The following is a 27,479-nucleotide window of genomic DNA, read 5'->3' on the forward strand; positions in this document are numbered from 1 at the left end:
CCAATTCTTTCTGGAAGAAAATCGACAGGGCCGAAATTTGAACCTTAATGGACCCCAATTTGAGGCCCATAGACAATCCTGTTTGCAGGAAATGTAGGAATCGACCCAGTTGAAATTCCTCCGTCGGAGCCCTCTCCTTCAGGATCCGGCGTTCAACCGCCATGCCGTCAAACGCAGCCGCGGTAAGTCTAGAGGTAGAGTGCACGGATCCTCCGTGCGCATCTCTTGAAGTTCCGGGTACCAAGTCTTTCTTGGCAAATCCGGAGCCACGAGTATCGTTCTTACTCCCCTTCGCCTTATAATTCTCAGTACCTTGGGTATGAGAGGCAGAGGGGGGAACACATACATTGACTGGTACACCCATGGTGTTACCAACGCGTCCACAGCTATTGCCTGAGGGTCTCTTGACCTGGCGCAATACCTGTCCAGTTTTGAGGCGGGACGCCATCATGTCCACCTTTGGTTTTTCCCAACGGTTCACAATCATGTGGAAGACTTCTGGATGAAGTCCCCACTCTCCCGGGTGGTGATCCTGTCTGCTGAGGAAGTCTGCTTCCCAGTTGTCCACTCCCGGAATGAACACTGCTGACAGTGCTATCACATGATTTTCTGCCCAGTGAAAAATCCTTGCAGCTTCTGCCATTGCCCTCCTGCTGCTTGTGTCGCCCTGTCTGTTTACGTGGGCGACTGCCGTGGTGTTGCCCTACTGGATCAACACCGGCTAACCCTGAAGCAGAGGTCTTGCCAGGCTTAGAGCATTGTAAATTGCCCTTAGCTCCAGTATATTTATGTGAAGTGAAGTCTCCAGGCTTGACCACACTCCCTGGAAATTTCTTCCCTGTGTGACTGCTCCCCAGCCTCTCAGGCTGGCATTCGTGGTCACCAGGACCCAGTCCTGAATGCCGAATCTGCGGCCCTCCAAAAAGGTGAGCACTCTGCAACCACCACAGAAGAGACCCCCTTGTCCTTGGAGACGGGGCTATCCGCTGATGCATCTGAAGATGCGATCCGGACCATTTGTCCAGCAGATCCCACTGAAAGGTTCTTGCGTGGAATCTGCCGAATGGAATCGCTTCGTAAGAAGCCACCATTTACCCAGGACTCTTGTGCATTGATGCACTGACACTTTTCCTGGTTTTAGGAGGTTCCTGACTAGCTCGGATAACTCCCTGGCTTTCTCCTCCGGGAGAAAAACCTTTTTCTGAACTGTGTCCAGAATCATCCCTAGGAACAGCAGACGTGTCGTCGGGCTCAGCTGGGATTTTGGAAAATTTAGAATCCACCCGTGCTGTTGCAGCACTACTTGGGTTAGTGCTACACCGGCCTCTAACTGTTCTCTGGATCTTGCCCTTATCAGGAGATCGTCCAAGTAAGGGATAATTAATACGCCTTTTCTTCGAAGAAGAATCATCATTTCGGCCATTACCTTGGTAAAGACCCGGGGTGCCGTGGACAATCCAAACGGCAACGTCTGAAACTGATAGTGACAGTTTTGTACCACGAACCTGAGGTACCCTTGGTTTGAAGGGCAAATTGGGACATGGAGGTAAGCATCCTTGATGTCCAAGGACACCATAAAGTCCCCTTCTTCCAGATTCGCTATCACTGCTCTGAGTGATTTCATCTTGAACTTGAACCTTTGTATGTAAGTGTTCAAAAGATTTCAGACTTAGAATAGGTCTCACCGAGCCGTCCGGCTTCGGTACCACAAACAGCGTGGAATAATACCCCTTTCCTTGTTGTAGTAGGGGTACCTTGACTATTACTTGCTGGGAATACAGCTTGTGAATAGCTTCCAACACCGTCTCCCTGTCGGAGGGAGATGTTGGTAAAGCAGATTTCAGGAATCTGCGAGGAAGAGACGTCTCGAATTCCAATCTGTACCCCTGTGATACTACCTGCAGGATCCAGGGGTCGACTTGCGAGTGAGCCCACTGCGCGCTGAAATTCTTGAGACGACCCCCCCACCGGACCTGAGTCCGCTTGTAAGGCCCCAGCGACATGCTGAGGACTTTTCAGAAGCGGGGGAGTGCTTCTGCTCCTGGGAAGGAGCTGCTTGCTGCAGTCTCTTACCCTTTCCTTTGCCTCAGGCAGATATGAATGGCCTTTTGCCCGCTTGTTCTTATGAGAACGAAAGGACTGAGGCTGAAAAGACGGTGCCTTTTTCTGTTGGGAGGTGACCTGAGGTAAAAAAGGTGGATTTTCCGGCTGTTGCCGTGGCCACCAAGTCCGATAGACCGACCCCAAATAATTCCTCCCCTTTATACGGCAAACTTCCATATGCCGCTTGGAATCCGCATCACCTGACCACTGTCGCGTCCATAAACTTCTTCTGGCAGAAATGGACAGCGCACTTACCCTTGATGCCAGAGTGCAAATATCCCTCTGTGCATCTCGCATATAAACAAAATGCATCCTTTAAATGCTCTATAGTCAATAAAATATTGTCGCTATTCAGGGTATCAATATTTCCAGTCAGAGATTCCGACCAAACCACCCCCCCCCAGCACTGCACATCCATGCAGGGGCGATTGCTGGTCGCAGTATAACATCAGTATGTGTGTATATACTTTTTAGAGTATTTTCCAGCCTCCTATCAGCTGGATCTTTGAGGGCGGCCGTATCAGGAGACGGTAACGCCACTTGTTTTGATAAGCGTGTGAGCGCCTTATCTACCCTAGAGGATGTTTCCCAGCGCGCCCTAACCTCTGGCGGGAAAGGGTATAATGCCAATAACTTCTCTGAAATTAGCAACTTCCTATCGGGGGTAACCCACGCTTCATCACACACTTCAATCAATTCATCTGATTCAGGAAAAACTACAGGTAGTTTTTTCACACCCCACATAATACCCATTTTTGTGGTACTTGTAGTATCAGAAATATGTAACGCCTCCTTCATTGCCGTGATTATGTAACGTGTGGCCCTACTGGAAAATACGTTTGTTTCTTCACCGTCGACACTGGAGTCAGTGTCCGTGTCTGTCGACCGACTGAGGTAATGGGCGTTTTAAAGCCCCTGACGGTGTTTGAGACGCCTGGACAGGTACTAATTGGTTTGCCGGCCGTCTCATATCGTCAACCGACCTTGTAGCGTGTTGACACTATCACGTAATTCCATAAATAAAGCCATCCATTCCGGTGTCGACTCCCTAGGGGGTGACATCCCATTACAGGCAATTGCTCCGCCTCCACACCAGCATCGTCCTCATACCTGTCGACACACACGTACCGACACACAGCACACACACAGGGAATGCTCTGATAGAGGACAGGACCCCACTAGCCCTTTGGGGAGACAGAGGGAGAGTTTGCCAGCACACACCAAAGCGCTATAATTATACAGGGACAACCTTATAGTAAGTATTTTCCCTTATAGCAGCTTAATATATAATAATATCGCCAAAAAATGCCCCCCCTCTCTGTTTTAACCCTGTTTCTGTAGTGCAGTGCAGGGGAGAGCCTGGGAGCCTTCCCACCAGCGGATCTGCGTGGGAAAAATGGCGCTGTGTGCTGAGGAGATAGGCCCCGCCCCCTTCACGGCGGGCTCTTCTCCCGTTTTTTTCTGTAATCCTGGCAGGGGTTAAATACATCCATATAGCCCAGGGGCTATATGTGATGTATTTTTAGCCAGTAAAGGTAATTACATTGCTGCCCAGGGCGCCCCCCCCCCCCCCCCCCCCAGCGCCCTGCACCCTCAGTGACCGCGGTGTGAAGTGTGCTGAGAGCAATGGCGCACAGCTGCAGTGCTGTGCGCTACCTTAAGAAGACTGGGAAGTCTTCAGCCGCCGATTTCTGGACCTCTTCTCTCTTCAGCATCTGTAAGGGGGCCGGCGGCGCTGCTCCGGTGACCCATCCAGGCTGTACCTGTGATCGTCCCTCTGGAGCTAGTGTCCAGTAGCCTAAGAAGCCAATCCATCCTGCACGCAGGTGAGTTCGCTTCTTCTCCCCTTAGTCCCGCGTTGCAGTGAGCCTGTTGCCAGCAGGACTCGCTGAAAATAAAAAACCTAACAAACTTTTATTCTAAGCAGCTCTTTAGGAGAGCCACCTAGATTGCACCCTTCTCGGCCGGGCACAAAAATCTAACTGAGGCTTGGAGGAGGGTCATAGGGGGAGGAGCCAGTGCACACCACCTAGTGGTCAAACTTTTAATTTTGTGCCCTGTCTCCTGCGGAGCCGCTAATCCCCATGGTCCTGACGGAGTCCCCAGCATCCACTTAGGACGTCAGAGAAACATCTTTTATAGCCACAATCATGTACTGAATACTCTTAACTAACCGTGGATGTAAAACTGCCTCAGTGAAATCGACCTCGGAATCAGAGTCCGTGTCGGTATCAGTATCTACCACTTGAGTAAATGGCCTCTTATGGGACCCGGATGGGGTCTGTACCTGAGACAAAGCCTCTTCCATGGACTTTTTCCACACCTGCGTCTGTGACTCAGACTTATCTAACCTCTTTGATAAGGAAGCTACATTGGAATTTATCGTATTGAGCAGTGCTAGCAAATCAGGTGTCGGCTGCGTCGACAGTCCCAATTCTAGCCCCGCATCCACACCCCCAATAACCTCCTCTGGTGAATAAAATTCAGCCTCAGACATGCCGACACGTAGTACCGACACACCCCAACACACAGAACGTCCCAGCTAGGTGACAGGCCCACAATGAAGCCCAGAGAGAGAACAGAGGGAGTATGCTAGCTCACACCCCAGCGCCCATATATCGACACAAACAATATATGTACCCAGCGCTGCCTTTGTTAAATTCAAGCACCACACTGCGATCCCCCTTTGGAAATGCCCCCCGTTACTTTGTAGAGAAGCGTGGAGGTCCTGGCAGCGTCTATCCCTCAGCCGCGTGTAGGGAGAAAATGGCGCCCGTGAGCTGCGGGACGAAGCACCGCCCCCTTCCCGGCAGGCTTCGGCCCGCCAATTTCAAAATTGAAAGAAAATGCTGGCGGGGGTCTGTAAAGGGTGCAGAGGCACCTACAATCTCTTTATGCCGCCCTCAACTCCAGTAACATGCCGCCCAGGGCGCCCCCCCACCAGCGCCCTGCACCCAGTGAAATACCGTTGGTGATGTGTGTGGGAGCATGGAGCACAGCGTTGCCGCTGTGCTGTACCTTTACTGAAGTCTTCTGCCGTCCTTAAGTCTTCTGTTCTTCTCATACTCACCCGACTTCTGGCTTCTGTGAGGGGGCGACGGCGCGGCTCCGGGAACAAGCAGCTAGGCGCACCAAGTGATCGAACCCTCTGGAGCTAATGGTGTCCAGTAGCCGAGAAGCAGAGCCCTTAAACTAAGAAGAAGTAGGTCTGCTTCTCTTCCCTCACTCCCACGCTGCAGGGAGCCTGTAGCCAGCAGGTCTCCCTGAAAATAAAAAACCTAACAAAAAGTCCTTTTCTAGAGAAACTCAGTAGAGCTCCCCTGTGAGTTTCCAGTCAGTCCTGGGCACAAAGTCTAACTGAGGTCTGGAGGAGGGGCATAGAGGGAGGAGCCAGTTCACACCCAGATTAAGTCTTTTTAGTGTGCCCAAGCTCCTGCGGATCCAGTCCATACCCCATGGTCCTTTTGGAGTCCCCAGCATCCTCTAGGACGTAAGAGAAAAAACAAAAAGTGTTGCTCAGACATTTATGTAGGTTACACGTTCTAAATCAAATGTGGTGAAACGATGAGGAGAATCATGGAAGTTGCTTATGATTATAATACTGCCTAAGTGCTGAACAGCCTTATGATACGTCTGGCTCGCTCAGCAAAACATGCATCTTAAGAGGACAAACAAAGAAGAGCTGGTGTGAACGGCTTTCCCATGGTTCTAGTAACGAGTAAATTTAAAACAATGTAATTCCATTAGGGCTTACTTTGAAGTTTGGTGAGAAGTATCTGTTGGCCTTGTCTTTGTTAGCTTTATCTAGGTCGTTTTTTGTTAACGTGAGGGTGAGATATTCCTTGTCATTATCCGAACGTTCGGTGCTGTATATACCATCAAGTTCTTGCTCTCCAACTAACGTTCCATTCTCTACTTTCTCTGAATATTCATCAGGGCCAGGTACAAAGAATGTATTTACCCAAAAATGAAACATTTTTTCCTAAGAGGAGAAAGAAAAATAATTAAACACACTGCAATTGCCTTAACATGCTGTCTTGTAGTAATGGACCATAAAACATTATTAATGCACAGAAATAATTTGCAGTTCATCATACCATTAATCATGCGAGCACAAAGACGTATTCAGCCCCATTCATAATTATAACATGGTCTGCTCTCAACCAGTTCTTACCTGTACCACAAAACCCTGCCGAACACCCACTGCACTACTGAAAGCTATGTAATGGATCACTCACAGCAGCGCTGAGAGCCACAGCGCAAAATGGCTTTCTGTTTAAGGTTATGGGGAAGTTCTATCCTTCCCATTCTGGAATACAGAGTAAGGTTATTCAATAGTGGAAAAGGGAAAGCAAGCAGTGTAAGAAAAACCGGTAGAGAAGATTTTACAGCCACACCTAAGCATGCATTAACATCCTACAAATTACTGTAGTAGTGAAGGGTTAAATGGCTTCTCAATTCATGTCTTGCTTTATGTATGTAAATTAGTTTTAGTCTCAACATAGCCAGCACAAAAAGGTCAACTGTTTTCCATTCAGCAGAGACACCTGTCAAGCGAGGTGTGAATTACTGGTCCTGCTTCAATTTTCCCTTGCCTGTAACTAAGCCAGATGGGCGTTCTGAAGCCATTAAACACCCAACTGTGCTGTAACACATAGCAACCACCTTTCAGTAGTATAACTTCCATTATATTGATCAATGCATATGGCCAATTACAGGTTATAGCTTTTGCGCAGTTCCCTCCCACACCTTAAACAAAGCAAAACTGGTTAGAATAGCACAATGTTGCTTCTCTATAGTGGAGAGCCCATCAAAAACACAACCTAAGTAATCTGACAACTCGATGTCCGCCTTTGCTTTTATTATGAAATAAATACAATGTAGACTGCTCAGGACTTATTAGTTAGACAATTTCCTAGAATGCACTTTTCAAGTTACAGCCATCTTGTGCAGCTGAAATGGAAGCAGTGTTTCAACATGACTTCTCCGTGGCTGATGAAGGAGAAAATAATTCTGAATGGTGGATGATGTGCTGAGCAGACTGATCTCCAACTATGATTTTATGAACTGAAATCAGCCTGCACCAAAGGCGGTACAAGTACACTTTATACAATAACCTGCAAGTCGACGAATAACTAGTACAAAACTTCTAAATAAATCTGGTTTTGTATCTTCAACTTTGTTTTTCCTAGCTCTAAATAAAGGGGTATCTAATAATATGCACAATAGCGCCACACTATACCACACAACATGCCTTCAATGCTTCATTCATAGCCTCCATACTAGGTTCAGTCAGTATTTTTAGAAATGTATCATGCTGGTTTGAAAGAAACTGAACATTAATAGTACAAGCTAGACTGCAATATAAAATTACCATTACGGAGAACCAGCTACAACCATGCCCCTGTCTCCTCTCTTAAATGCGATCAATTATCCGCTTGTGTGTATAACAGTATCAATCTCATGTGGACATGTAAAGCCAACATGCTAAAAGTTGGCAGTTCGATGCGTCACCGTTATCACACTGACACTTATTAATCCTCGGGAATATTTAGAATGGCTCATACGATGGCTGAATACATGCAGACGTGCACAGTGGTGTAGAAACTATAGACTGTACCAAAACACAACAAAATGACAGCACCGCTCAGACATCTGGCTAATATGCAGGTGTGTGTCCACAATGTTTATATTACAATACAAAGAAAGTGACCTGATCTAAAACCAGGCATATAAGGACTAGTTCACCTGTTTCACATGACCTGCAAATTAAAGGTCACAGAAAGAGGAATTTAGCAATGTTACTCATAAGACAGAGGTCAACCTTAAACTAGGGTTTGGATCTATTACTCAACATGCGCTGGCAAGCAGGTGGTATGTAAATATTTAATCCAGTATTCAGCTCATGAATCCTACATGTACTCCTAAGTAGAACTGATAAGCACTGGTAATTTACACCATTAATTACACTTACAGGTGCCTATGTTCACATTCCTGCATCAATACAACAAAACTGACAGCAGATAACAAACTTAGGGAATAAGGTGAGTTTTTTCGGATGACTAAGTCACATGGTAGTTCTACAATAGTCTGGGGTTTTCCATCCTGAAATGCACTTGCTGGGTGACATTTAAGTTACTGGGGAATGCCACTAGAGCAGTTTAGTTGCCACACCACTACATGCAGGACTAGGATCACTTCAGCATATCGCAGGTTTCTGCCTGGAAAACAGCTTTGTTCTAAAATAAACAAAAAAAAAAAATGCCAGCCTTAAGAATCTCCAAAATTATGAGGGACGTGTGGATAAACTGCCCTGGTTGAAGTGTTCTGGGCAAACATTGAGATCCAAGGATCTGTTTTTCAATATGATTACTGCAAAGACTTGCTGCTTTAACAAAATAGAACTTGGACTTGATGCAAGGGCAAGTAACAGTTCAGGTTTTGTAAGTTGGAGGAAGAAAAATAAAAATAAGACAGTATAAAGAAATCCGTTACACCCAGTGGCACCCAATTAGTAGCATAGAGATTAATTACGTTACAGATACATAGAATTTGACAGAAGATACAAACCACTTAGCCCATCTAGTATGCCCCCACCCCTGGTTTTTTTGTTGTTGTTTTTTTTTACCTTTAGGTAACCCCAACCCCACTTGATCCACAGTACGGAGCATAATCATTTGCCCATTACAAGCGTGTTTAAATTGTTCTACTGTCTAGCCTCTACCACTTATCCACTACCCTTTCTATGAAGTCATTTTTCTTTCCATTTTTTGTCTTAGGGTACATACCAATTTACGTTACAAAGCAGCAAAAGCACATTAGTGCAAAAACACAACCATGACTAAATTGAAGTAAAACATAATATTTGGTATTGTAACAGGAATAGTAAAGTGTTTATTCAATTAACATCTTAGTATTTACTGTAGTAAATAGTAGAGATGAGCGCCGGAAATTTTTCGGGTTTTGTGTTTTGGTTTTGGGTTCGGTTCCGCGGCCGTGTTTTGGGTTCGACCGCATTTTGGTAAAACCTCACCGAATTTTTTTTGTCGGATTCGGGTGTGTTTTGGATTCGGGTGTTTTTTTCAAAAAACACTAAAAAACAGCTTAAATCATAGAATTTGGGGGTCATTTTGATCCCAAAGTATTATTAACCTCAAAAACCATAATTTACACTCATTTTCAGTCTATTCTGAATACCTCACACCTCACAATATTATTTTTAGTCCTAAAATTTGCACCTAGGTCGCTGGATGACTAAGCTAAGCGACCCTAGTGGCCGACACAAACACCAGGCCCATCTAGGAGTGTCACTGCAGTGTCACGCAGGATGTCCCTTCCTAAAAACCCTCCCCAAACAGCACATGACGCAAAGAAAAAAAGAGGCGCAATGAGGTAGCTGTGTGAGTAAGATAAGCGACCCTAGTGGCCAACACAAACACCGGGCCCATCTAGGAGTGTCACGCAGGATGTCCCTTCCAAAAAACCCTCCCCAAACAGCACATGACGCAAAGAAAAAAAGAGGCGCAATGAGGTAGCTGTGTGAGTAAGATAAGCGACCCTAGTGGCCGACACAAACACCGGGCCCATCTAGGAGTGGCACTGCAGTGTCACGCAGGATGTCCCTTCCAAAAAACCCTCCCCAAACAGCACATGACGCAAAGAAAAATTAAAGAAAAAAGAGGTGCAAGATGGAATTGTCCTTGGGCCCTCCCACCCACCCTTATGTTGTATAAACAGGACATGCACACTTTAACCAACCCATCATTTCAGTGACAGGGTCTGCCACACGACTGTGACTGAAATGACGGGTTGGTTTGGACCCCCACCAAAAAAGAAGCAATTAATCTCTCCTTGCACAAACTGGCTCTACAGAGGCAAGATGTCCACCTCATCATCATCCTCCGATATATCACCGTGTACATCCCCCTCCTCACAGATTATCAATTCGTCCCCACTGGAATCCACCATCTCAGCTCCCTGTGTACTTTGTGGAGGCAATTGCTGCTGGCCAATGTCTCCACGGAGGAATTGATTATAATTCATTTTAATGAACATCATCTTCTCCACATTTTCTGGATGTAACCTCGTACGCCGATTGCTGACAAGGTGAGCGGCGGCACTAAACACTCTTTCGGAGTACACACTTGTGGGAGGGCAACTTAGGTAGAATAAAGCCAGTTTGTGCAAGGGCCTCCAAATTGACTCTTTTTCCTGCCAGTATAAGTACGGACTGTGTGACGTGCCTACTTGGATGCGGTCACTCATATAATCCTCCACCATTCTTTCAATGGTGAGAGAATCATATGCAGTGACAGTAGACGACATGTCCGTAATCGTTGTCAGGTCCTTCAGTCCGGACCAGATGTCAGCATCAGCAGTCGCTCCAGACTGCCCTGCATCACCGCCAGCGGGTGGGCTCGTAATTCTGAGCCTTTTCCTCGCACCCCCAGTTGCGGGAGAATGTGAAGGAGGAGATGTTGACAGGTCGCGTTCCGGTTGACTTGACAATTTTCTCACCAGCAGGTCTTTCAACCCCAGCAGACTTGTGTCTGCCGGAAAGAGAGATCCAAGGTAGGCTTTAAATCTAGGATCGAGCACGGTGGCCAAAATGTAGTGCTCTGATTTCAACAGATTGACCACCCGTGAATCCTTGTTAAGCGAATTAAGGGCTCCATCCACAAGTCCCACATGCCTAGCGGAATCGCTCCGTGTTAGCTCCTCCTTCAATGTCTCCAGCTTCTTCTGCAAAAGCCTGATGAGGGGAATGACCTGACTCAGGCTGGCAGTGTCTGAACTGACTTCACGTGTGGCAAGTTCAAAGGGCATCAGAACCTTGCACAACGTTGAAATCATTCTCCACTGCGCTTGAGACAGGTGCATTCCACCTCCTATATCGTGCTCAATTGTATAGGCTTGAATGGCCTTTTGCTGCTCCTCCAACCTCTGAAGCATATAGAGGGTTGAATTCCACCTCGTTACCACTTCTTGCTTCAGATGATGGCAGGGCAGGTTCAGTAGTTTTTGGTGGTGCTCCAGTCTTCTGTACGTGGTGCCTGTACGCCGAAAGTGTCCCGCAATTCTTCTGGCCACCGACAGCATCTCTTGCACGCCCCTGTCGTTTTTTAAAAAATTCTGCACCACCAAATTCAAGGTATGTGCAAAACATGGGACGTGCTGGAATTTGCCCATATTTAATGCACACACAATATTGCTGGCGTTGTCCGATGCCACAAATCCACAGGAGAGTCCAATTGGGGTAAGCCATTCCGCGATGATCTTCCTCAGTTGCCGTAAGAGGTTTTCAGATGTGTGCGTATTCTGGAAAGCGGTGATACAAAGCGTAGCCTGCCTAGGAAAGAGTTGGCGTTTGCGAGATGCTGCTACTGGTGCCGCCGCTGCTGTTCTTGCGGCGGGAGCCCATACATCTACCCAGTGGGCTGTCACAGTCATATAGTCCTGACCCTGCCCTGCTCCACTTGTCCACATGTCCGTGGTTAAGTGGACATTGGGTACAACTGCATTTTTTAGGACACTGGTGAGTCTTTTTCTGACGTCCGTGTACATTCTCGGTATCGCCTGCCTAGAGAAGTGGAACCTAGATGGTATTTGGTAACGGGGGCACACTGCCTCAATAAATTGTCTAGTTCCCTGTGAACTAACGGCGGATACCGGACGCACGTCTAACACCAACATAGTTGTCAAGGCCTCAGTTATCCGCTTTGCAGCAGGATGACTGCTGTGATATTTCATCTTCCTCGCAAAGGACTGTTGGACAGTCAATTGCTTACTGGAAGTAGTACAAGTGGGCTTACGACTTCCCCTCTGGGATGACCATCGACTCCCAGCAGCAACAACAGCAGCGCCAGCAGCAGTAGGCGTTACACGCAAGGATGCATCGAAGGAATCCCAGGCAGGAGAGGACTCGTCAGAATTGCCAGTGACATGGCCTGCAGGACTATTGGCATTCCTGGGGAAGGAGGAAATTGACACTGAGGGAGTTGGTGGGGTGGTTTGCGTGAGCTTGGTTACAAGAGGAAGGGATTTACTGGTCAGTGGACTGCTTCCGCTGTCGCCCAAAGTTTTTGAACTTGTCACTGACTTATTATGAATGCGCTGCAGGTGACGTATAAGGGAGGATGTTCCGAGGTGGTTAACGTCCTTACCCCTACTTATTACAGCTTGACAAAGGCAACACACGGCTTGACACCTGTTGTCCGCTTTTCTGTTGAAATACCTCCACACTGAAGAGCTGATTTTTTTGGTATTTTCACCAGGCATGTCAACGGCCATATTCCTCCCACGGACAACAAGTGTCTCCCCGGGTGCCTGACTTAAACAAACCACCTCACCATCAGAATCCTCCTGGTCAATTTCCTCCCCAGCGCCAGCAACACCCATATCCTCCTCATCCTGGTGTACTTCAACACTGACATCTTCAATCTGACTATCAGGAACTGGACTGCGGGTGCTCCTTCCAGCACTTGCAGGGGGCGTGCAAATGGTGGAAGGCGCATGCTCTTCACGTCCAGTGTTGGGAAGGTCAGGCATCGCAACCGACACAATTGGACTCTCCTTGTGGATTTGGGATTTCGAAGAACGCACAGTTCTTTGCGGTGCTTTTGCCAGCTTGAGTCTTTTCAGTTTTCTAGCGAGAGGCTGAGTGCTTCCATCCTCATGTGAAGCTGAACCACTAGCCATGAACATAGGCCAGGGCCTCAGCCGTTCCTTGCCACTCCGTGTGGTAAATGGCATATTGGCAAGTTTACGCTTCTCCTCCGACAATTTTATTTTAGGTTTTGGAGTCCTTTTTTTACTGATATTTGGTGTTTTGGATTTGACATGCTCTGTACTATGACATTGGGCATCGGCCTTGGCAGACGACGTTGCTGGCATTTCATCGTCTCGGCCATGACTAGTGGCAGCAGCTTCAGCACGAGGTGGAAGTGGATCTTGATCTTTCCCTAATTTTGGAACCTCAACATTTTTGTTCTCCATATTTTAATAGGCACAACTAAAAGGCACCTCAGGTAAACAATGGAGATGGATGGATACTAGTATACTTATGGATGGACTGCCGACACAGAGGTAGCTACAGCCGTGGACTACCGTACTGTGTCTGCTGCTAATATAGACTGGATGATAATGAGATGAAATCAATATATATATATGTATGTATATATAATATCACTAGTACTGCAGCCGGACAGGTAGATAATATATTTATTAGGTAATGATGACTGATGACGGACCTGCTGGACACTGTCAGCTCAGCAGCACCGCAGACTGCTACAGTAAGCTACTATACTCTATAGTAGTATGTACAAAGAAGAAAGAAAAAAATAAAACCACGGGTAGGTGGTATACAATTATGGATGGACTGCCGAGTGCCGACACAGAGGTAGCTACAGCCGTGGACTAACGTACTGTGTCTGCTGCTAATATAGACTGGATGATTGATAATGAGATGAAATCAATATATATATGTATGTATATATAATATCACTAGTACTGCAGCCGGACAGGTAGATAATATATTTATTAGGTAATGATGACTGATGACGGACCTGCTGGACACTGTCAGCTCAGCAGCACCGCAGACTGCTACAGTAAGCTACTATACTCTATAGTAGTATGTACAAAGAAGAAAGAAAAAAATAAAACCACGGGTAGGTGGTATACAATTATGGATGGACTGCCGAGTGCCGACACAGAGGTAGCTACAGCCGTGGACTAACGTACTGTGTCTGCTGCTAATATAGACTGGATGATTGATAATGAGATGAAATCAATATATATATGTATGTATATATAATATCACTAGTACTGCAGCCGGACAGGTAGATAATATATTTATTAGGTAATGATGACTGATGACGGACCTGCTGGACACTGTCAGCTCAGCAGCACCGCAGACTGCTACAGTAAGCTACTATACTATAGTAGTATGTACAAAGAAGAAAGAAAAAAAAAAAACCACGGGTAGGTGGTATACAATTATGGATGGACTGCTGAGTGCCAACACAGAGGTAGCTACAGCCGTGGACTAACGTACTGTGTCTGCTGCTAATATAGAGTCTAGACTGGATGATAAATTATTGATAATGAGATGAAATCAATATAATATCACTAGTACTGCAGCCGGACAGGTACTATATATATTTATTATGTAATGACTGATGACGGACCTGCTGGACACTGTCAGGTCAGCACCGCAGACTGCTACAGTAAGCTACTATAGTAGTATGTATAAAGAAGAATGAAAAAAAAAAAACCACGGGTAGGTGGTATACAATATTATATATATATATTATATACAATTTTATATATATATATATATATATATATATATATATATATATATATATATATATATATATATATATATATTAAACTGGTGGTGATTGATTATTAAACTGGTGGTCACTTCAGGACAGGTCACGTTGCAACTTGCAACTAGTACTCCGAGGCCTAAGCAGACAATCACAAAATATATTATTATACTGGTGGTCAGTGTGGTCACAACAATGGCAGTGTGGCACTGACTCTGGCAGCAAAAGTGTGCACTGTACGTTATATGTACTCCTGAGTCCTGCTCTCAGACTCTAACTGCTCCCCACTGTCAGTGTCTCCCCCACAAGTCAGATAATACACTTGCAGTCACACTATCTAATCTATAAATATCACTTCAGCAAGTAGTATAGTAGTATACAGTAGTACTCCTCCTAATAATGCTCCCCGAAAATACTGTGTCTCTCTCTTCTCTAAACGGAGAGGACGCCAGCCACGTCCTCTCCCTATGACTGTCAATGCACGTGTGAAAATGGCGGCGACGCGCGGCTCCTTATATAGAATCCGAGTCTCGCGATAGAATCCGAGCCTCGCGAGAATCCGACAGCGTGATGATGACGTTCGGGCGCGCTCGGGTTAGCCGAGCAAGGCGGGAAGATCCGAGCCTGCTCGGACCCGTGTAAAAAACCTGAAGTTCGGGCGGGTTCGGATTCAGAGGAACCGAACCCGCTCATCTCTAGTAAATAGTCTATGGTAGGCGAGGCTGTGCCTGCCCTGCCTATGTTTTCCAGTTGGGTGTAGTATGGTATGCCGGTGGCCGGCAACCAGCATACCAGCGCCGGGAGCCCGACCGCCGGCACACCGACAGTGTGGCGAGCGCAAATGAGCCCCTTGCGGGCTCGCTGCAGGCGTGCTACACGCGCCACGCTATTTTATTCTCCCTCCAGGGGGGTCGTGGACCCCCACGAGGGAGAAAAGTGTTGGTATGCCGGCTGTCGGGATTCCGGCGCCAGTATAGTGTGCGCCAAGATCCCGACAGTCGGCATACTGAAGACCACCCCTTCCATTCATCTCTGATCAAAACTCACCGAATTTCCAGCAGTATATACTGCTGCACCTGTGTATAATGCACACATGCACCAGTGCGCTCATTTTGTGTAAATCTGGCTCTGGTACTAACCAGTGCATCCTGAACCATTTAGATAATTGGTACACGTCCTGGTTTTTTCTGCTTTAGTGCCTCAGATGCATACATATTTTTTTATTTTTACATCTACCTGGAGGCCTTTAGTCCTAGAATGTTTATCTTCATTTAGTACTCATGTCAACATTTTTTGGTTTTAAATGATAATTTCCCATTTGATCTTCATGTCTTTACAAGTACACAAACATCGGCTGTAGTATGGTATGCCGGCGGCCAGGCTCCCGGCGACCAGTATACCGGGAGCCTGACCGCCGGCATACCAACAGCGTGGCAAGCGCAAATGAGCCCCTTGCGGGCACGCTGCGGGCACGGTGGCGCGTGCTACGCTATTTTATTCTCCCTCCGGGGGGTCTTGGACCCCCACTAGGGAGAAAAAAGTGTCGGTATGCCGGCTGTCAGGATTCCGGCGCCGGTACACTGTGCGCCGTGATCCCGACAGTCGGCTTACTGAAGACCACCCACAAACATCAATGCTTCTCTGGACCTACTCACACTGGCCCTTTTTAAACATTTATACTTTTTGTAGCTCCATTACATTTATACTCAAATCTGACCACTGTTGTGATCACTATTCCCTGTACAACAGCTGTTATACCTGTATATAAAAGACAACATAATTAGTATCTTACTGGTATCTATTTGTTCATGTATACCTACCAACAGACATTATAGCTTCATAATCTTCAAATATTCTCACAGGGGTTTTTTTTTTTGGCCTAGTATCACTCTTAAAAATGCTATATTCTTCCTTGCTTAAAATTAAGAGTCCTGATTTAATCCCTGCCAATTAACTATGAGCTAATGGGTCTGCCAGGGCTATTCAACTACAGCCCATGAAAAGCTTGAAGGCCACACTAAATGTGGATTTCTGTACAAGCCTGAGTGAGGCTCGAACAAAAATTTGTGATAAGTGCTCTTATCGCAAATGTGTTGATCTACAGCTCGGGGACTTATCCTGGAACCTACGGATAACTGCGTAGAAGCAGAAAATGGACAACACAAGAAAAAGGGTCTGTAAGTGAATCTGCTCGGGCATAAAAGCTTGAGGGTACCACCCTTTTCCTTATGAAGTAAATTATCACTGCCAAATAAATACGGCCCTAAGTCTTATTTACAGTATACCAATTATAATTCTCTCCAAGCATCAATTATTCTTGTTTACCTATTTAGTTTGGGAGACTCCTTATATTTAATATTTTTACTACCACTTCTAGACATTGGGCGGGATTCAATTCTATTCACCCCTTTCCACACCCATTCTGTTACTGCCCTCAGGGGCGTGGTATCATTATTTCAGCTCTACCCACGGAGTAGCGAGGCACCCAACCCTTTACACAGCTAAACCTGATTACTATGGGCGCAATATGTGCGATAATGGAGATCATTTTAGAAAGAAAATTGGGCGTGATATATCATTTGAATCTCACCCAGAAAGTCATTACCCTGTTGCAAGTGGTAGCATTGTACTACATAGACACTACTACGTAAAAAAATATCCACTATAGCCCAATTTGGCACATTCATAGGGCCGTCAGACCTTCCTCTGCACTCATTCTGTGACACAGCTACCAAGCACTAGACTCTGCTGTTACATATCTACCAGATGCAATCCATGTCTATTCATCTCCATATTGGCAAAGAAATGTGGGATCAGTGTGGCCAGTTCCTCAATTTATGCCAGACAAGCAACTCACTGCAGAAATCACCCTGGAATGGCACACAGCACGCACATAAGGAATGCAGGTTACCCAAGCTACACAGGGATACATACTCCTGTATGAAAGCATTGAGTATTAATGCAGTTTGAGTATAGCAATACAGAGCATTAATAAAGTAATGGTGCCATAGCGAGAAAAGTTATAACTGTAAAATATTGAAAAGAAATGTAAAAAGTAGAAAAATTACCATAGAGGAAGGGGAGGAAACTATACCTTGTGGTTTAACTATGTCCTTGCATTAAACGATGGATTGATTAAAATAGCTGTAAAACCTCACAGCTCCATTTGCACTAAGTAGCCTCACCAGCACAGTCAGCAGCTATTATGTAAAGGCTGTTACACCCCAGCTCTCCTCACCCAAGTTTAGTCACCCTATTCATGTTCACAGTGGTAATGCAAAAGATTAAAAAATATACTTAAATCAGCCCTAATCTGCTCATCAGTACAAATTTTACTTTTGAAACAGTTGCCTGGAAAACAAACTTTGCATGGTTTTAAAATAGCCTCCGTGAAAAGAACGGTAACAAACCTTTTTCATCATCTTGTTCTGCTTGTGGAAAAACTCCACTTTTATGTCCCCACAAACAGGAAGAGGTTGCGGGAAATCAAAATACATGTATTTCTCCTCACGTCTGGTGGGTCCTGTGGATGATGTAAATATCTTAACCTTCAGCTGATAGATGACAAAATGGGGATCTACAGAAGGGGGAGAAGAAAAAAAAAAAGAAAAAAACCATCAGATTTAACAATTCACAATTTTATGCAGTATAAACCAGTCTACACAAACCAAGAAGTAGTCTGGACTGATGCAAAAAAGGGTGTATGTAGGGTGGCGTTTTAATTGGGTAGACAAGTTGGACAGTTGGTCAGTTGGATGGTTGAAGGAAAGTTGGTCTGATGTATGGCCAGCATTAGTCTGATAGAATGATATTGCTTAGTAGCCAACTTTTATTTTTATTTTTTTATTTTTAACATGGGCATAAAATTTTCTATATCACGTACTGGTCACTACTAAACACATGATTACTTCTAGAGACTATTTACCTATCAAACTCAATTCCATTTCAAGGGGATACTACCAGGTGAATACTACAGACGCCACATATGCTTAAAGCATTTAAATATTAACGGTAAATGCTGAAAATACCTAGAGGTCAATAACTAAAAAGCACTTTTTAAAGCCACCACATCGTCAGATGCTGGATTTGAGGAGGCAATACTACAGAACCAGGTGCAGGATCACCATCAGGGGGATACTGCGGGGTCTGGCGTCCTGGGCCCTGACAGAGAAGGGCAGCAGTATAAATTGGTGCAGCCAACTGATTGTTGCAGCGCAGGCAGTCATGCAGATATAGCAGTGCTGGCGGCATTTCACATTAGGAGCCAGTTGCGAGCCAATCAGAGCTTGCGGACCAGCAGCCAAGAGCCGGACGCACGCACACACACATATAAAATATAATGTCTCCATGTCCCCCTCAGGCACTATCCTTCACCCCCCTCCCCCCAGTATCCTGTGTACATTATATAATGTCTCCATGTGCTCCCTCAGGGACAGCTGTTCACCAACCGTGTATGTCTCGATGCCTGGCCCCTCCAGTCACCAGTGTGCGTCTCCATGCCTGGCCCCTCCAGTCACCAGTGTGCGTCTCCATTAACACTGCCCCATCAATCACCTTTCCCTTGTGCACCTATCACTTTTCCTCTTGCCCAGCCCTCATCCCGGCCAGGGGGGTCCTGGCCTATTTTGTTAGTTCCAGGCCCCACAATTGCTGATGGCAGCCCTGACCAGGTGTGTTTTGGATCTAATATTATTTGCCCTTTAAATACAGTGGTTTTGAGAAGTGTTGCTTTGTAAATTTAACCCCTGGTGTTTAAAGACAGAAAATTAACCCTGATCAGTAGAGGAAAATGGGACCATATGTAAATAAATAAAAACAGAAAACATCAAGCGCTGCAGGGCATTACAACCGAAGTACAGCAAAAAGATTACTGTTCTATAAAACGTATAAAAAACACTGGAGTATGTTCATATACTGTAAGTATACAATATGCCCACCTACAGCAGTGATGGGGAACCTTTGGTACTCCAGCTGCGGTTGAACTACACATTCCAGCATGCCCTGCTACAGTTTTAGCATGGCCCAATAGCAAAACTGTAGCAGGGCATGCTGGGATGTATAGTTCAACCACAGCTGGAGTGCCAAAGGTTCCCCATCACGGACCTACAGGTACATTCAAAAATTGAGATAACAGCAATAAATCTCTATATGAAATCCATGTATGAAATATTGCCTTCTTAGTGCGAAACTCAATTGTTTGGAGGAGACGGCAGCCAGCAGATGGTGCCAAACAGAGCTATTCAATTGTTTCTCCGTTCAGGCATGATCATCTGCTGGCTCTAAAGCCCCGTACACACAGGGGAGATGCGTGTTGAGCGATCTACCACAGACGCTCAGCGCGATGTGTGCTGAGCGAGGTGGGGCGCTCATTTCAGCCAGCAGTGAAATGGGTGATCTCACTAGATTTGGCATGCATGCCAAATCTAGAGCCGGTGATAGCGATGCGCGGGGACGTGCATCGCTGTTGCCGGCACACTACACACGGAGATCCGTGCTTAATATCTAAGCAATCTAGTCAGATTACTTAGACTTTAAGCACAAATCTTTCTGTGTGTACCGCTCTGTACATTTCACCTCGTAACCCCCCCCCCCCCTTCCTTTCCCCCCAGCTGCATCACATGGCTAAACCAAACTCCTCTAAAAGTGATAAGCCCCATAAAAACAATTGGATAGCCTGGGGTGTTGCTCTCCACTGTGATGCATCTAGAACAGTCTGGTCTGTATCTCAGTGCTGAAGCACCAATGCAGAGTGACCTGTGCTGTGCTAGAAGCACCAATCCAGAGTCACACCCATGGCAGTAGAGAGGAACTGCACAGGTTTTGAAAGATGCTGGGTGCTAAAATGAACACTAACTTCTTAAATGTTTTGGGACGAATAATAAAGGTAATCTACAGGGCAATTTTTTATTTAAGATTTGTAAATGTGGAAAACCACAGGCTTCAGATTTTCTCTCTTAATGAGTCAAAGCCTACAAAGCTTTAGCCAACATGGATTTTTTTGTAGCTGTAAAATCTCACTATGTAGATGGAATGCTTCATCTAGCAGCAGAGGATGATATATGTACAAATAATCAGAAGTGGTAACTTAGTACAGAGTTCGGTTAGGTCACACTAATCAGAAACACAAAACCAAAATGCCCAAGGTATTCAGAACAGGAAGGGTGGAGGCTACAAACCCACAGCACAAAAGCCAGAAAATAAAACCACAACGGTGTGCAGAATTGGGACACTACAAAAAGGGACTGAAGTTTTCAGACAAACTGAAAATGACAAGAGAAAAGAACTTTTAAAACCAAAGACTACAATTGCATAGTTTGCTAGCATTCCCGCTAAGCTGTTTTTAGCGATGTTCTGCACCCTGTAATGTTTCCTGCCCTTGTGAAGGCAGTGTAACTAGGACAGTGCGGCTAGAGCACCCACACCTCCCAGCACAGTTCTTCGCTGACACCTGCTGGTCACGTGGTGCCGAGAGTGATTCTGCTGCGCACATGCACAGATTTTCAACTTGGCCACAGGCAGGATCCATCGAACTTAATTTACTATCTTACTGACTGCTGTTGCTTGGCACTGTGTCTGTACAAATATAAGCACCGGTAGGATAGTTGTAGACATGACCGTAGAGAAGTATTTGACCTGTCTCAGAAGCTTCAACAACCTTAGTCACCTACGATAAGGTGGGTGTGTGTGCCATCTTTACCCCTTACTCAGTCTTACAAAGTGGCCTTGTAATGCCACAGCAGCTTATTGCGTCCCTTGGTGCTCCTGCCAGCTGTGCCTGTCATCCGTGGCTGCCTGTGCTAGAGACTGGTTGCTAGAGCGCATAGCGAAGAAGAATGCTTTGGGGGGGGGGGGGGGGGGGTTGATAATGCCTAAAGTTCTGCCATCTGGAACAATTTATATGTTTTCAATGTACTTTGTAGAATTTAGGTTCATTTTTATCCTGCCAAGATAGTCCGGACACGGGCACATAGGCTGAGCATCTAAATACAGTCACTGGTACATCAATTTAAACTTTAAGAATTAATATCAAATAACCAACATGAATTTTCTGTTCTGGCAACTGCACAAAGGCAATTTCCTGAGCCACTGGCTATATCAGCTATATAATACTGGTGTTATGTTGCTAGACACAGACCAGGGATTTCATGTGATGTAGTCATGAAATGCAGTGTTAAAATACTGCAAATGTTCAAAACTGTGAACAAGGTTGTAAATGGAGGACGGGATCCCTAAAATAGGATTTTGGGTACCTACTGGTAAATCCTTTTCTTGTAGTCCATAGAGGATGCTGGGGTCCACATTACTACCATGGGGTATAGACTGGTCCACCAGGAGCCATTGGCACTAAGAGTTTGAGAGTGTGGGCTGGCTCCTCCCTCTATAGAAACTGTGCCAGAGGAGATGGACATCTTCGACAGGAGGATTCAACACAGATAGTGGAGAGATTCATACCACCTCACACATACAAGGCACATCAAGCTAAGCAGCTTGAACTACTCAGCAACTGCTTAAACGTTACTTACCAAGTAACAATGCAGTACTCAAGTAAAACGAAGTTGTACTGAACCAAACATTTGCAGGAAAACGAAGCGCTGGGCGGATGCCCAGCATCCTCTACGCGGACGAGAATAGGATTTACCAGTAGATAAACAAAATCCTATTTTCTCTTACGTCCTAGAGGATGCTGTGGTCCACATTAGTACCATGGTGATGTACCAAAGCTCCCAGAATGGGAGGGAGGGAGAGCGCGGAGGCTACTGCAGAACTGATTGACTGAACTTCAGATCATCAGAGGCCAAAGTATCGAACTTTTAAAACTTTCCAAACGTGTTCGACCAAGACCAAGTTGCAGCTCGGCAAAGTTGCAAGAGCCGAGGCCTCTTCCTCTTCGGGAGCCGAGACACCCCGGGCAGCCGCCCAGGAAGACCCCACCTTACGAGCAGAGTGGGCCTTAACCAATCTTGGACACAGCAGTCCTGCCGTAGAATAAGCGTGCTGGATAGTGAACCGAAACCAGCGAGAAATAGTCTGCTTGGAAGCAGGACACCCAATGTTCTTGGGATCATATAGGACAAACAGAGTCCGACTTTCTGTGACAAGAAGTTCTCTTCACATATATCTACAGAGCCCTTACAACATCCAAGGACTTTGATGTAATTGAGGAGTCAGTAGCCACTGGCACCACAACAGGTTGGTTGATAGGAAATGCCGACACAACCTTCGGAAGAAACTGCTGACATGTCCCGAAGCTCAGCTCTATCTTCGTGGAAGATCAAGTAAGGGCTTTTATAGGCTAAAGCCCCCAATTCGGACATGCATCTAGCAGAAGCTAAGGCCAACAACGTGACCGCCTTACATGTAAGAAATTTGACCTCAACCTCCTGTAGAGGCTCAAACCAATTCGACTTGAGGAACTGCAACACCACATTAAGGTCCCAAAGCGCTGTAGGTGATACTACGGGAGGTTGGATGTGCAGAACTCCCTTCAAAAAAGTCTGAACCTCAGGGAGGACAGCCAATTGTTTCTGAAAGAAAATGGATATGGCCAAAATCTGGACCTTCACAGATCCTAACCGCAGGCCCATATCCACACCTGCTTGCAGGAAGAGGAGAAAACATCCAAGTTGAAACTCCACTGTAGGAAACTTCTTGGACTCACACCAAGAGACATATTTCTTCCAAATACGATAGTAATGTTTAGACGTTACCCCTTTCCTAGCCTGTATGAGGGTAGGAATGACCTTCTTCGGAAATGCCCCTTCCGAACAAGTATCAGGGCGCTCAACTTCCATGCCGTCAAAACGTAGCCGTGGTAAGTCTTGATAGGCAAACAGCCCCTGCTGTAGCAGGTCCTCCCGAAGAGGAAGAGGCCTCGGCTCTTCTTGCAGTAGATTCAGAAGGTCCGCGTACCAAGCCCTTCTTGGCCAGTCTGGGCAATGAGGATCGCTTGAACCCTTGTTCTCCTTATGAGCTTTAGGATTCTTGGGATGAGTGGGAGTGGTGGAAACACATACACCAACTGGAACACCCACGGAGACACCAGGGCGTCCACTGCCACTGCCTGTGGGTCCCTCGACCTGGAACAATAACGCTGAAGCTTCTTGTTGAGACGAGAGGCCATCATGTCTATTTGGGGTAATCCCCAATGGTCTGTTATTTCCTTGAACACCTCCGGATGGAGACCCCACTCCCCTGGATGGAGATCGTGTCTGCAGAGGAAGTCTGCTTCTCAGTTGTCTACTCCCGGAATGAAGATGGCTGACAGCGCCAACGCGTGCTTTTCTGTCCAGAGGAGTATTCTTGTCACCTCTGACATTGCCGCTGTGCTCTTCGTTCCGCCCTGTCGGTTTATGTAAGCCACTGTTACGTTGTCCGACTGCACTTGAATGGCCTAATTCCATAGATGAGGGGCCGCCTGAAGAAGACCGTTGTAGACGGCTCTTAGTTACAGGATGTTGATGGGCAGGCCGGCTTCCAGGCTTGACCCCCCATCCTTGGAAGGTTACTCCTTGAGTGACTGCACCCCAGCCCCGAAGGCTCGCATCCGTTGTTAAAAGGACCCAATCCTGAATCCCGAACCTGCGGCCCTCCAGAAGGTGAGGGTAATTGCAACCACCAGAGGAGCGAAATCCTGGCCCTCGGCGACAGACGAATTCTCTGGTGCATGTGGAGATGAGATCCCGACCACTTGTCCAGAAGATCAAGTTGGAAGGTCTGAGCGTGGAACCTCCCGTACTGGAGAGCCTCGTAAGAGGCCACCATCTATTCCAATAGGCGAATGCATTGATGAACCGACACCTGGCCTGGCTTCAGGACATCCCGGACCATAGCCTGTATCACCGCCTTTTCCTGCGGAAGAAACACCTTCTGCACTCCTGTGTCCAGGATCATTCCCAGAAAGAAAGAAACCTCTGGGTTGGTTCCAAATGTGACTTTGGAAGGTTCAGAATCCAACCATGACTCTTGAGGAGGCATGTTGTGAGAACAATGGACTGCAGCAGCTTCTTCTTGGACGATGCCTTTATCAGCAGATCGTCCAGATATGGAATGATTTTCACCCCTTGTTTGCGGAGGAGAACCATCATTTCTGCCATCACCTTGGTAAACACCCTCGGTGCTGTGGAGAGGCCCGAACGGCAGGGCTTGGAACTGGAAATGACAGTCCAGCAATGAGAAACGGAGATAAGCCTGATGCGGCAGCCATATCGGAATGTGGAGGGTACGCATCCTTGATATCCAGGGATACCAGGAATTCCCCCTCTTCCAGACCTGATATCACCGCCTGAGAGACTCCATCTTGAACTCCTTTAGAAAGGGGTTCAATGATTATAGGTTCAGAATGGGCCTGACCGAACCATCCGGTTTCGGTACCACGAAAATGTTTGAATAGTATCCTTTGTTCTGCATGTGAGGTGGTACTGGCACAATGACCTTGTAAGTACAGTGCTGTCTTCCAACAGAGTTGGTAAGCATGATTTAAAAAAACAATGAGGGGGGAGACTTTGAAATTCCAGCCTGTATCCCTGGGATACAATAACTATCACCCAGGAATCCAGGCCGGACGATACCCAGACGTGACTGAAGCGTCTGAGTCTCGCTCCCACCGGCCCCACCTCCAGGTCACGCGGTCCACAGTCATGCAGAGGACTTTGGCGCACCTGATGCAGGCTTTTGTTCCTGGGAACCTGCAGCGGCAGGTTTCTTGGACCTAACTCGCCCTCCCCCTAAAGAAGGTATTGGACGTTCTGGCCTTTCTAGGCTTGTTAGGCTGAAAGGACTGCGTTGCAGATGAAGAAAATAATTTCTTCGGAGCAGGTGCTGCTGAGGGAAGAAACGGAGACTTACACGCTGTAGCGGTAGATATCCACGCGTCTAGAGCTTCCCCAAAGAGAGCCTGACCGGTATAGGGTAGGGACTCCACTTTTTCTGGATTCCGCGTCTGACAACCACTGGCGCAGCCACAGTCCCCGACGAGCTGAAAGACATGGAAGAGATTCCAGCAGCCATGGAACCCAGGTCTTTCATGGATGCTACCATAAAACCTGCTGAATCATGTATGTTGCGTAAATATAATGCCACATCATCCCTATCCATCGTATCCAAATCCTCAAGCAAGGTAGCTGACCACTTATTATTGCCTTTGCAATCCATGCACTAGCAATAGTGGGACGTAATATGCCCCCTGAAGCAGTGTACATTGATTTAAGTGTGTTATCAATTTTTCTATCAGCCGGCTCCTTTAAGGCGGTAAATCCTGGAACAGGCAAATCCAGCTTCTTTGAGAGTCTGGACACAGATGCGTCAACAACCGGCGGGTTTTTCCATTTTTTTTCCTATCCTCAGGGAAAAGAAACGCCACCAGTACCCTTTTAGGGACCTGGAATTTTTTCTCAGGATTTTCCCATGCTTTCTCAAATATAGCATTTAACTCCTTTGACGCTGGGAAGGTTAGCGAGGCTTTTTTTTATTTTCAGTGAAAAAAGGCCTCCTCAACCTGCTCAGGTGTGGCATCATTAACATTCAACACATCCCTGATAGCCTCTATCAACAATTGCATCTCCTTTGCAAGAGATGCAGACCCCCGCAACACATCCCCATCACCGTCTGTGGTGTCAGAATCGGTATCCGTGTCGTCTTGTGTGACATGCACAAGCGCACGCTTATGGGGGTATACAGCGGAGCGTCCAGAGGTACCAGAAACCGCCCATACGGCCATAGAGCTCTGTAATACCTGGGTTGCAGATTCATTATTTGCAACATTGTCAGAAATCTGAGAAATCCAAGATTTGATAGAGGAAAACCACTCAGGTTCCCTTGCTGGTATCTGTGCTAAACCAGTGCTATCCTGATTACATGGAATGGGATCATCCTGGGAGGATAAATCCTCTACAGCAGCGTTTTTCAACCGCTGTGCCGCGGCACACTAGTGTGCCGCGAGCGGTTGCCAGGTGTGCCGCTGCCCGCCGCTGACATCACCCACCGGAAATGCCCGCCGCCTGTCAGAGGTGGATGCCGCTGCCATCACTCGCTGCCTCGGCCAGCGATGTCCTCTTCCGCAGGCAGACCTATGGTGACGTGCGTGACTCATAGGTCACGCACGTCACGTAGCCCTGCCACCCGCCTGCTGCTGCCGGAGTCTCCGTCCCTTCTCAGCGTTAGTCACTGCTCTTGCCACAGACTGAGAGGGAGAACTCTTTTTTTATGTACAGCAGCAGGGTAAATTAAATGAATGATGTTTTTATTTGTGTGTGTAATTACTGTGCGGGGGAAGGGGGGAGTAGGAAAGAGAGGGAGGCAGGCTGTGTGTGCTATTACTGGTGTGGGGGCTGTGTGTGGTATCACTGGGGGGGGGGGGGGGGGGAGAGGCAAGCTGTGTGTGGTATTACATGGGGGGGCAGGCTACAGAGTGTGTGGAATTACTGGGGGGGAGGGGTGGCGAGCTGTGTGTGGAATTGATGGGGGGGGGGGAGACTGTGGAATAATATGGGGGGACAGTTTGTAGGTTTACTGGAAAGGGGGAGGGGGAGGTGAGGCCAATGAGTGGAATTACTATGGGGAGCAGTGTGTGGAATTAATGTGGGGGCCAAGGTGTTTTATTACTGCAGGGACTGATGTGCTTTATTACTTCTGGTGGCCAAAGTTCTTTATTAAAGTAGGGACCAATGTGTTTTATTACTGTGGGGGCCAATGTGCTTTATTACAGTGAGGGTGAAAGCATTAGTTTTATTACAGTGTTGGCTAATATATGTTGAGATTTGTAATTATATATTATATTTGATTTAAAAAAAAAAAAACTGATGGTGTGCCTTGCCAATTATAAAATCTTTTTCAGTGTGCCACGGGTTTAAAAAGGTTGAAAATCACTGCTCTACAGCATATGACACAGTGTCCCTGGACATAGCTAAAGGAGACCACCAAACACTCAAAACACACACACGAGGGCAGACAGAGATTCCCCCCCAAGAATGGCAAGAGAGACACAGAGATTGCAGCCAACCCACACAGCGCTTTTACCAAAGGGAGACCCCTCGTCAGCGCTGACTGTGC

The 27,479-nt window shown here is 46.6% G+C and overlaps 1 protein-coding gene across 2 annotated transcripts in view; it reads right to left on the minus strand.

Annotated features, from left to right (window-relative positions):
- The window catches only part of PTEN (phosphatase and tensin homolog), a 167,462-nt gene that overhangs the window by 20,127 nt on the left and 119,856 nt on the right, over positions 1 to 27,479 (minus strand). For both annotated transcript variants that reach the window (XM_063961711.1, XM_063961710.1), the window contains exons 7-8: positions 17,843 to 18,009; positions 5,858 to 6,085 (exon numbers count right to left, since the gene is read on the minus strand). In XM_063961711.1, coding sequence (XP_063817781.1) covers positions 5,858 to 6,085; positions 17,843 to 18,009 — 395 coding nt within the window. The remainder of the gene's footprint in view (positions 1 to 5,857; positions 6,086 to 17,842; positions 18,010 to 27,479) is intronic.

Source organism: Pseudophryne corroboree, chromosome 3 (assembly GCF_028390025.1).
Source record: "Pseudophryne corroboree isolate aPseCor3 chromosome 3, aPseCor3.hap2, whole genome shotgun sequence".
Taxonomy (NCBI): Eukaryota; Metazoa; Chordata; class Amphibia; order Anura; family Myobatrachidae; genus Pseudophryne; species Pseudophryne corroboree.